This window comes from Conger conger, chromosome 18 (genome assembly GCF_963514075.1).
Source record: "Conger conger chromosome 18, fConCon1.1, whole genome shotgun sequence".
NCBI classification, from domain to species: Eukaryota; Metazoa; Chordata; class Actinopteri; order Anguilliformes; family Congridae; genus Conger; species Conger conger.
In genome coordinates this window covers 10610188-10622004 of record NC_083777.1, presented here as the reverse complement: position 1 = coordinate 10622004, position 11817 = coordinate 10610188, and the positions used below count along the sequence as shown (strand labels likewise).

General features: G+C 49.2%; 1 protein-coding gene across 3 annotated transcripts in view; it reads right to left on the bottom strand.

The window, feature by feature from the left end:
- Positions 1 to 11817, bottom strand: part of LOC133118264 (C-terminal-binding protein 2-like) — a 96237-nt gene that overhangs the window by 35500 nt on the left and 48920 nt on the right. Inside the window, exon 1 of one of the 3 annotated variants that reach the window (XM_061228106.1) lies at positions 6395 to 7251. The exons of the other annotated variants lie outside the window; for them this stretch is intronic. Within the exon in view, the coding sequence (XP_061084090.1) occupies positions 6395 to 7251 (857 nt within the window). Of the gene's footprint in view, positions 1 to 6394; positions 7252 to 11817 lie in introns of those variants that run through there. 3 annotated transcript variants of the gene reach the window in all.

Here is an 11817-nt window from a genome sequence, read left to right as displayed (position 1 = left end):
AAGTTGGGTTTCCTTATGTAAATATCACCTGTATTTCAGATGACATTGATGATGATGATTAATATTGTTATTATTATGATGTAGTTTTAGGTATGAAAGTCTCCTCTGTAGCCAGACACACCTGTCACATGGTGAATGTCTAAAGAGATGTCCATAGCATAGACACAGCTCATCTCACACAGAAGCTGGCCCAGAAATTACCTGAAAATTACAGGGTTCAGAGCAACACGGTAAAAAGGAAATGTATATATGTATAATGTGTATACATACACTCACACACACACACACACACACACACACACACACACACACACACACACACACATACACATACACACTCACACACACACACACACACACACACACACAGATCCAGATGCAAGACAACACGCCCAGATCTCCCGCAAGCCGCATCCCGGGAGTCTGTTTTACTAAACACAAGGTTAGCTAGAGCGCGGTAATTCAATATCCATGAGGTCTTCATTTTGGGTGAATGAATAATTCAGGGTGACCGGGGCCTGGCACAGAGAACGAGGCAGGAGACAAAGAAAGGATGGAGGGGGAGGGGGGGGGGGGGGGGGGGGGTGGCGGGTGGGCAGAAAAGCCTCTTTCCCTCTCAATAAAAATACAGATGCTGCCTCGCTCCCAATCTCCATTTCCTTTTCATCTTTTTCCTTTCGGGACAATCCCAGCAGAGTCTTGCCGCAACATGCGTTTTAGAAGGAGAAATGGGGACGAGCCCTGCCTCCCAGTGTGCAAACTCTCACGCTGGAGAAATGAAAAACGAATCCCAGCATGACAGGAAGGGAAATAAAAAAAAGGAGAAAAACTGAATAAAAAGAACTCTTAACTTCAGAACCGTAAGGCGTGAAGCATTGGTGGTGGAAGGAGTGCTTAGAGGTGGAGGTTTTAAGAGAGGATGGGGGAGGATGAACCCCCCAGAGAAACCCCCTACCTGCCTCCCCCTCCCCTCCCCTCCCAACCTCTGCTGAGGGTCCTGGGTTAAGGGGCTGGGTGGGGGGCAGAAGCCATGAAAGAGCTGGATGCTTGTGTTATTGGTTTGTTCATGCACCCCCCCCCCCCCCCCCCACCAATAATCTCATTTCACCCCCCACTCCCCATTTTGAGTTGGCTCACTTTGCTAATCTGTTAATCCTAACACACACGCATGAAATGATTTGTGGAGATTAACAATGGGAAGGAAATCTGATAATGTTGAAAACTGAAAACTGCATAAAGAACCCTTCACACGCTTTCTTTTCAGCGAGAACCGGGCCCGATTTGCTTCAGGTCTTCTCTGGCGTGTGATCCAGCCGAAAAATAAAGGACAGATGTCGGATTACTCTGCCGAGAAGCGTGTCCGCCCCTGAACCATCAAATTACACGTATAATTTTGAAACAGGGATTATCTGTGTTCATTCATTCTATCGGGATTACACGCATTTCCTGCCTGTGACCCTCCTCCACGGTACAGATGGCCGCTGGGATTTTTCCACGTTAATCCCTCCCTGCGGTCAGGCCTGACAGAGCCACAGATCCACCCTCAACCCTCCCCCACCCGATTCCACTGCCCCCAGAATACTGCCCGCTTGCCCCCACCAGCAGCTTGCCAAGAAAGACACTGAAACCGCTCAATTAGCAACGGTCAGTTTGGCCACATTCTCTGGCTGTCCCCTTCAGATCGAGAAGCTACACTCGCAAAGCTATGCTAGCAGAGCTGCGCTCACATAGCTGTGCTAACAAAGCTGCGCTAGCAAAGCTATGCTACTGACATGATGCTAGCAAAGGTACACCCACGAAGGGATGCTCATACGGCTGCGCTAGCAAAGCTATGCTAGCTAAACTGCGCTAGCAAACCTATATCAGCAAAGCTGCAGTCCAGCCTTGCTGAAACAAACAGCTCAAGCTAGGTTTTGAAACAGCTGGTAGCTGGTTGTCCAGTTCAGACCAGCTCCATACTCAACATTGTTTGACCAGCTCAAGCTATGTTTTGAAACAGCTGGTGGCTGGTCATTTCAAACTGTTTCTAAAAATTACAGCAGCTCCACCAATTAACCCAAGCTGAAGAGAAGAAGGCCCAGGTTAGCATGTGTAGCATGTGTTGCACTAAACAACAGATGAGCAACAATGAACTGTGAACTAAAAGAATTTCATATAATATCCAACCCACTTCCCCTCTATCATACAGCATAAAGATTAACATTTTTCTAAAAGGCACTTATGGAAAAATCTTATAACCAGATTTTTTTTTTTTTTTTTTTGATGTGGACATTATTGAAATGAATTCACATGCATGCACACACAGAAATCCATGCGGGGGAAAAGATGACCGTGCAGTGAAGTATGTCAGAAGAGAACAGAGGGAATTCATTCCTGGACAGGGGAACAACTAACAGACCCCCGCCTCTAGCCGCTCCCAGTGACGATACGCGGAAAGGTTACACAACCGTCAAGCTCAGCAGTGGCTTCCTCTGGGGGGGTTTCAGGAGCGATTAACCCTTCCCCGTGATCCCAGGGAGGGTCAGTGTGCCCTTAAGGGTGGGTTAGTGTGCCCTTAAGGGTGGGTTAGTGTGCCCTTTAGGCGGGGGTTAGTGGGCCCTGTAGGGAAGGTTAGTGTGCCCGTTAAGGGGGGTTATGTGCCCTTTAGGCAGGGTTAGTGTGCCCTTCAGGGGGGGGGGGGGGGGGGGTTTGTGTGCCTTTCCTTCTCACTAAATCCTCTACTCCCGCCCCGATTACCAGCAAAAGAAAAGTACAGATCAGCTGTGGACTGACCAGGGCCTAGCCAAGCAGCCGGGATGAAAACACACAACATGCAGACACTTGCTGCCTGTAATCTACCGGAGGGGTCTAAGTAGTGTACCAGGGAAGGACACCACACGGGGTAGGGCGGCTACACGCTGTGCGTCACTAACCTGGGGCGCTCTCCCTGCGGCTGCCTGACACATCCATGGCCGTTGTGAGGACGCCTCCCCATTATGGTGCCAGGGGGGAAGGCCAACTCAGCCATTATCCGCATTACTCTTAAAGACTGCCTCACAGACTTCAGCCAATCAGGGAAGAGGGAGCAGGTGTGGCTTCCATGCCTTACGGCTACTATACATACACAGCAGCTTCACAATCTATCCAACAAAATCACTCCACCTAATCACTAAAAACCTTCACCAAGGGTAACTGGGCAATTGTTCTTAATTACCCACCTATGATATATGAACAATCTTTGCCCTCCCAATGTATTTTGTCCCAGGCCAGAGAATTCATAGATTTGTCCCTGTAGCTACAGGAACATATCTGCATTTTTAAGACCACCATATTCAGAGACAAATAAACTACATCTCTTCTTATTCTTTTTAAGGGCTCACTTAACTGCCCACACACAATCATTGTCACATAGTTTTCTTTATTTTCAGCATCTTCGGCTAAAGGCTCCCCTTTGAACAAAACAACAGAAAATGCAAATTTTTAAAGCAATTTCCACCGGGCCGCACTTCAACAAAACAATTCCCAGTTACTTACAAGAGAAGATAATCTTTCTCTGATTATCACCAAAACCCAGGTTGCCTAGCAACAGACAATTAAGGAATACGCTTTCAGACCAGCTTTGCAGGCTGTCCATTAACAGATGAAATTGCAGAAGCAACAAATGTCAGCCGCACGCAAATAGGCCCGTTGTTACGAAAGAATGTTTAACTTGCGGGGCGGAGAATATCCGCTCGAGTGACCTTGGAAAGGAGGAGACATTTTCTGCGGGTTTTAAGCGGCGGCTAAGAAACCGAGGCGTTGAAACACGGCGGCGCGTTCTTCCCGCACTCCGCCTCCCTCCCCATGGCGTGTGCGGTTTCACATCCGCAGGTTGGGAAGGTGAAAATATTTCTTAATTAAATTCACCCCCATTCTACTAGAACACAAGGGGGACACTTGAAACCCATTAGCTCCCAGCTGGATGAACTGTGGACTCTCCGGATTAAGACGCATTGAAAAATACAGAGGATTAGACTTCTCACTCTAACAACTGTTCTGACTATTTGGTAAAAACCTAATTGTTTAACGGCCGACAGTAAGAGAGCATTCTTAACTGCAGGATGCCGTTTCAATGCAGTTTTGAGTGTTATTTTTCAATATGACACAGGATATTTATTAATGACTGGAACGTTCTGGAACATTACACTTAAACACTTGTATTAGCCAGATATCAAAGAAATGGACTGGAGCAACCTTCACGTAATTGAGTAGCCTATACTGTAATATTTTATTGATAGATTCTTTCATGAATTAATGAAAAACATGTATAAGGACCGAATGAAAAGGGGAATTCATACACTATCACAGGGACACGGATGGTGTAGAACATTAAGTGGTCGCAGCTCTCAGACAAGGACAGACACAACCAAGGCCATGAAATATCTGCACCAGACTGACAAATTTAACAGTTTCCAAACGGGCCTGTGAACAGTGGTCATTTCCAGACCAAGGCCCTCGAGATAGAGAATTCTGGTATATTCCGAACCCTTTCTTGCCCCCACTGCAGACAGATCACATTAGATCAAAATTAACGAGTGGAAGAGAAAGGTTGTCCTTTTGGCTAAGCCACTGAGTGGAGCATGGTTTCAGACGAGAGAGGAGAGAGTGCCCCATCGTCCCCACCCCCCGTGGGAATGGTCTTCTCCATTTTACACCCCAGAGTCACTAAATATGCTGTCAAGAGTGGTTTGAGAAACCTATTCATCTAAAAACTACTGAACGATAATGTTCACACTATTTGTAACAAGTGCACTTACGCAAAAATGCTAATAAATGCATACACACACAGTGCAAGTGCAACTTCACTTCAAATGAACACAACTGTAAGATAATCACTTTATATTTGAAAGGCTGCGATATCCGTTGAGAAGCATATTGCAGAGTTCTAGTTCTAACCCTAAGAGCCAAGGTAATTATACAGATAAAGTATCAAAAGATCAGTCTTTTCTTTTTCTTTTTCAAAAGACCTGGCTCTTTCAGGCGCTTCGCTTCACAGCAAGGCTCTCTGTAGCACACTTCTTAATTTCAGGCCTTTTAATACCTGAAACATTTTCATTCAGCACAAAGGGAGCATTGCTCTGATAATATAAGCAAATGCAATCTGTTTAGTGAATGAAACATGACGTCCTTGTCAAACTGTATAATGAACACCAGAAACACAACCTTAGAGACAAGGTGAAATGCTCAATTGGTATACACAGAGGCTAGGGGTGAGGAAGAAGAGGAGGTAGGAGGAAGGTTACTTGTGTCAGGCGAGGGCATCGTAGAGACGATGACCGGTGGGCCAGTTCTACGGGTGAGCTTCTGGTTGGAGGCGTTCTGCACTTGCAGGGAGGAGCCAGCGGGCATCATGGGGTTTTCGGCCTGGGCCCCGGCCTTGCGCATGGGCTGAGGGCTGGGGTGGGGGCTGTGCATGGGCGAGACGGCGGGCAGGCTGGGCGCCCTCTTCATCAGCTCTATGGGTACGGTGTAGTTGGTGGAGTAGGCCTTGGGGTTGACCATAGCCATGGCGTTGATAGGCGGTAGCATCGGCTGTTGCTGAGGCGCCATGGCAGACATAGTGAAGCATGGGTTGCCGGGGTAACCGGCGTAAGCTGACATGGGGCGGCCCTGGGGGGCAGGGTTGCCATAGGCACCGGGGTTGCCAGGGAAACCCACGGGGGAACGGATGCCGGGGTAGCCGGCAGTTTCAAAGAGCTGCTGAGAGGGGGCGCTGTTGGGCCTCCTGCCCATGATCTCCCCCACCCTGGGTGAGACGGGGATGGTCTGCATAGTATTGGGGGGCTGGGGTAAGAGTTGGGGGTCCAGGCCCTGCTGCTGCAGGTACAGGTCGTTTCGGTGGCTGAAGCTGCTGGAGCGGGGCCGGGTGGGGCCCTGGGGGGAGACCGCGGCCGTCTCAACGGGTCGTTTGAGGCTGAGGGCCATGCGGGACAGCACCCGGGCCTGGCCCAGGTTGGGGGCCACAGAGCGCACGTCGTTCTCCTCCATGATGGAGAGCATGGCGGCGGAGTCGAAGCCCTGCTGGAGCAGGGAGGTGACGGTGCTCTCCGACAGGCCCTCCCCGCGCAGGAGTGCCAGGTATTCGGGGTCTGCGTTCCTCTTTGGGTCCGCCGCGGGCGTGGGTGTCACCGGGGGCAACGGAGCCGGCGCCGGGGTGGGTACGGGAGCTGGCGTGGGAGCCGGAGACAGCATGGGCACGGACACAGATGCCGAGAGAGACGCTCCTGAAGGGACGTGCGAAGAGGGGGCCATAGAGCCGGCCATGACCCCGGGCGCTCCCATAGAAACGTTGGGGTCATAGCTGGGGTCGTAGGGCAGTTTCTGCATGGGCACGTGGCCGTACCCGGTGGGGCTCTCCTGCCTGAGCACCATTCCCCGAGAAAGGGTCCCGTCTATCCCCTGAGCGGTCGGATCCACCACCAGGCAGGTGGCTGCGTGCTGCCGTGGGTCGAGGGGGCGGCCGTTCAGGTCGCTGTAGGCGAGCCTGCCTGGAGAGTGAGGTGCAGGGGGCAGCTCGGAAGCATACCGTGGGAAGGGGGGCTCCCCGGCATACCGCCCTGGAGACGGGTCCCTGGTGGGCACACGGTGGCCATCTGCCATCATCTTCCCCGTGGCAGGATCTCTGTAAATGCGACTCATCTCATGGGCCTGGGGCGGGGGAGGAGGACCGGGAGCGGGGGTATGAGCAGGAGGAGGCATTTGGGGGAGGGGTCCGGGTCTCCCTTGCCCCTGTTCCCACGGTGGCCGACCCCCCGCGGTCATCCCGTAAAGCTGGCTGGACCGGCTCAGCGGGTGGTGCTGCTCGCTCCTGTAAAAGCCCCGCGGGTCTTCGGCAGGTCGCCCTGCCGGCTGGGGGTCGTGCTGGTAGTAATCCTGAGGGTGGACAGGGGCCCTGGCGGCCATCCCGGGCCGGTCGTAATGGCTGTTCAGTTCGGGCACGGAGCTCTTCCTCATGGCCGGCTGCTCATGCCTGCTCTGGTAGCCCTGGTTGCAGAGGGAGTCCTGGTACGAGCAGGGATCCCGTTTCAGCTCCGACTCGGGAGGACGCGCCCCTGGGGGAGCCGGCTCGTACCAGCCGCCGCCGTCGACCCCGTAGGTCAGCGAATTCCTCCGGCCCGAGGTCCTAGCTTGGGGGTCGTAGCTGCCTTCCCTGTCCCAGTGTCCTTCATTCCCCCCGAGTGTGTCCCAGCTCTGAGACCGGCCCAGGCTCGACTGCTTACAGGTAACCAGCATCGGAGAAAGAAAAGAGGGGGGAAAGCAGGGTGTTTTCTTTCAGGTCTTCAGTTACACTTACATCAAAAGAATAGGAGAGAAGGAAGGGAGGGGAAAAAATAGCGATGACGTGTAAGGTATCGCCGTTACACCCGGTCTCCAGTTGTGGCTATTTTTTTCCCCTCTCTTATTCTTCCTCCCCCTCCCCTAGCGGTCACGCTATCAAGTGGCTCCCCGCTTACAGGCGATCCCTGAATAATTAATATCTGGAAATATTAGCAGCAGACGACGAGTAAAGGAAAGGAGACACCGCGCCCCGCGTCCAAGCAAACGCACCTGCTGCAGCCGAGCCTCACTACTCCATGGCAGGGCAGCCTCAGAGCGTTCAGGGTCCTGCGCTTTACGCTGGGGCTCCCGGTGTGTGCAGCCAGGAGAAAGATGCGGGGAAAAGAAAGGAAAACACGGGGGAGGGGTCTACGATAATCCGGGAGCTTTATCCTTTCCTACGCCGGGACATTTTACGAGCTGTTGCGATCGCGATGAAGGATTACCGTCTAAATAAAACCCGCTTAATTCTGCTGTCCCCACCCGGCAACGCATTTCATCCACACACCATCACTTAATGGGGACACCCCACCCTGCGGTAGATGCTCCTGGCATCCCCCGATAAAGAACTGTGCGTCTTACCTGCTGGTACCATCAATTTGTTTGAAGAATCGGCACCGATAGCTTTACGGAAAAGTCTTTTGGGACAGGAGGGTCAAGGCGAATCACAAACGGAATACGAACCGTGAGAGTCATGTGGTGTCAGAAACATAAAATCCACTCTGATTGAACACTAATCTTCTGCCCAGGCTCAGATCGCCAGTCACACAACTCTCCACTGTAACCTCCTGTGTGTGGATGCAACTGTCACTCCCCGCATAGTCTTCAACACTGTCACTCCCTGCACAGTTTTCTACTCTGTGCAGGATTGGTCAAAATATCCTTACCCAATCACTTTAACAAAACAGTGACCAACTCATACACTCATTAGAGCATAATGGGAGGATTGACAACACAACACAAACTCTATCTTGAACTATATACTGTATGTTTATAAACCATACACTCCTCCTGCTCTACTTATCACCAAACAGTCCCTGCCTACACCTGTAACTGTGGCAGCTATACACTGTTGAACTCCCAGAGCAAAAGCAAAATTATTATTTAGCATAAACCCCTTTGTTCCCGACAGATGAAATCCACCTGCTGTCACCAGAACTGTCCTCCCAAATCCTCCCTGATCCCCAGAAAAGTGCTAGCTGGGGAGAGTGCCTAAGCTGGATTTTTTTTCCCCCAATCACACAAGAACACCCCAATGTGGAGCACAGGGACAGATAGCAGTAGGCGGTTTGCGGTGGTATTTTAGGGTTCCCCTTGTTCCAGAGCTGTGCTGGGTGTCAGAGACGGGGGGGGGGGCTGGCAGTGGCTCTGTCCCTTGCTCGCGCTGTTGACACTGGATCGTCCTCAGACCGTGTCCGTCCTCACTTATTCATGAGACTTATTCATGAGAACAGATGTGGAGCTGGCGAGGGAGCCGCCATTTCATTATGCCCGGGCGCGCCCCCACGGCCTCACTCCGCTTCACCAACACACGCGTCTAGTGTTTCTCACATCACCCGGAAATCATACGCCGTCGCAAGCTCCCAATTTCACAGCCGGAATAGGCCTGCGACTGCAGTGAATCGAAAACACTGCATTTTGCAAAACACTAGAGTAGGGATAACATCGTGCGAATTTCATTTTCACCCTTAATTTGTAAAAGTGTTTAAGCTGTTTGTAAAAAGGACAGACAGTTTATCTTATGTGCTTGCATATTTCGGAGACTGAGAGAGAGATTCTGACAGCTCTGGGTTTTAATCTACAAAGGAGAGCAACGGAATCTCTTTTTATTTCTTTTTTATGCTTGAAAGACTGAAAACTGAAAATGAAACGGCAGTTATTGAAAGCTTCAGAGGGAGTTTTAACAACCAAAGCCTAGCACGTGCAGCAATAATACGGATAACAGACATATTGTACTCATATTACACTCCCAATAACAATGTAACTCGATGTAAAGATCCTGATAATTAAACACTCAACTCAATATAAACAGAATCTAACAATGTTCTGCTCAGCAGGCTGGTTTCTACAAAGCTGCCAGCGTGTGTGATGAATGAGGCATGTTTCTGATTCTTTGTGAAACGCACACCGCACAGTCCATTAGCGGGGAGTGGAAGGCCGGGGCATTCAGCAGAGAGCCAATGGGCAGCATCATTCAGACGCTTTATTCTCCTTTCATTATCCAACTCCTCGCTGACCACATGGGCCATCAGATTAGACTCCACACCGCCCCCCATCCCCCAAACGCAATAACCTTAATCCCCAAAGCCCCCCCCCCCACCCCCAAGAGGAGGGGAGAATTGAAAGGCAACGTGCTCAGGAATTTTTACCGCAGAATGCAGAGCCGTCGTCAGAGAGCTCGCAGCACGGGCCAGGTTGTGCAGGTGCCGTCAGACGTAGAGCGTGTAAGGGCCGATTTCGACGGTGAACAGCCTCCCAGCTCTCCCGCCTGGCACGGGTTCAGGCAGCTGAACGCCAAACAGGTCGGAACAGGATGAGGAGATGCCGCATTTCCACCGGGGCGATTATTGTCAAATGTCACGGTCCAAAATAAAAGCAACAAATAAGCCACAGGTCTGCAGGTTTAATTTACTGCAAATGTCCTGCCATTGTACTCTTGGCCCGAGTGTCTCTGGTAAATGAGCAGCACGATGAAAGGACATTAATTTAACTAGGCACATTTCCAGTACCTGCGATTGGAGGAACAGCATTTCAGCAGCAGGACAGGTCAAGGCCTCATCCCCCTCTCCAAAATATCAGAGGTACTTGACTGAGTGACATTTTCCTGCACAGAATGAGACCATTAATAGAGCAGTTTGGACTGACCCTCAAGTGCATCTTAGGCTAAAGTGCTCACAGAATCCATAACAGTGTAAGTACAGCATGCTGGGATAGATACATAAGCAGACAAACAGGGTGATCTAACAAGCCGTGATGGAGCCCCTCCTGTGTCCTTAAGTCTGGGATCCTTTTTTGTCCATTTTCATATTTATTCACACATTTTATTAATTGTTCCTAACCAGTAGCCCAAAAAAAGTACACCTCTGAACTAATCTCTGCCACTGGTGCGCATGTGCATGCTTTCGTGAACCTGTTCAGAGTGCACACAAGGTAAATAAATAAAAGTAATACATTAGTAGTGGCAATTAATGCACTTCTCTCGAGTCCATGATTATTAATAGTTGAGATATCGCAGCTGGTATTTAGTATGTGCATAAGTTAGCTGGATGCAATGTGATGATAACGTTTGTGATAATGTTGTTTCACTTAGAGTCGACACTGTACATGACTGTAGCATGTTGTCAATGATCTGTGCTGATACCTTGATGGAGAGCAGGCTGATGTTAGCCTTAGGGCATTTCACCTAAAACATATTTTTTGTTTCCAAGGTTTTTACACTGGGAGGTTCAATTAATATTTGATAGGTCATTGTAAATATGCATTAAAAATTAAATCTTTGAGAGCAGAATCTATTCGGGCTACACTAGCTAACTAAAGTAAAGAAAATCCCATTCTCCCTATTTCTTATACGCGGCTGCCATCTACTGGCAAAAAGTGTTATTTTGCCATTCATTGCCGATAAATTCTTGGTTGTATTGACTTCTCAACCAAAGGTTTCGTTTTCATAGCTAGCATGTATAACAATACACGATTTAAAAGTAGTCAGCTAGCTAGCAAAGTAGATCAGAAACTACTTTTAAAAGCTTATAGGTTAGCTAGTTAACTAGCTGGCATGAACACTGTCACTGTCATTTTTTCCATGTAGCCAGAACGTACACTGACCTAGCTGGTCTCTTTTTGGACGCCCTTTACCATTTAGAACTTTATATTAGCCTCATTCATGTTAGCATTGTGTCTTGTGTTTTGAGGTCTAATTCAAATAAATAAAATGTAGTCAAAAAATAAAAAAATGTTCAGATTTCGGAACACAGAGACCAATTTCAGAGGTCCGAAAATTTTGTCACCTGTGGTCGAATTGGCGTGAGACCAGGACACACTATAGTACAGTAGAATATATAAAGCACCACATGATATTTTATGCATCTTAGATAACAATTACTTTCATACCACAGATTATGGTATTATAGCAATGTCAATACCACACCAAAAAAAAAGAAAAAAAAGAATCACCCTTTTTACAGGCAACAAAAACATTTTACAAGCTAAAAATATTTAGCGAGTGAGATGGAGGAGAGCTGAGAGCTTGTCGATAGTGACTCTTTATAACTGACAGCTCTAGCAGCGATATAGATTAAAGTCACTGAGCAGGAAAGTCAAGTCGCAAACAGGCCTATAACAGTGCCCAAGCGGAGAGGTCAGTTTTATTATATTTGAAGAGAAGATTGAGTAGCCTTGTCACTGCCAATGTCCCGAAGAACGCCGGCACAATGTATCGTAAAAAAACCAAGCTCCTCGTCTATAAATCCAAATGTTCTTCAAATC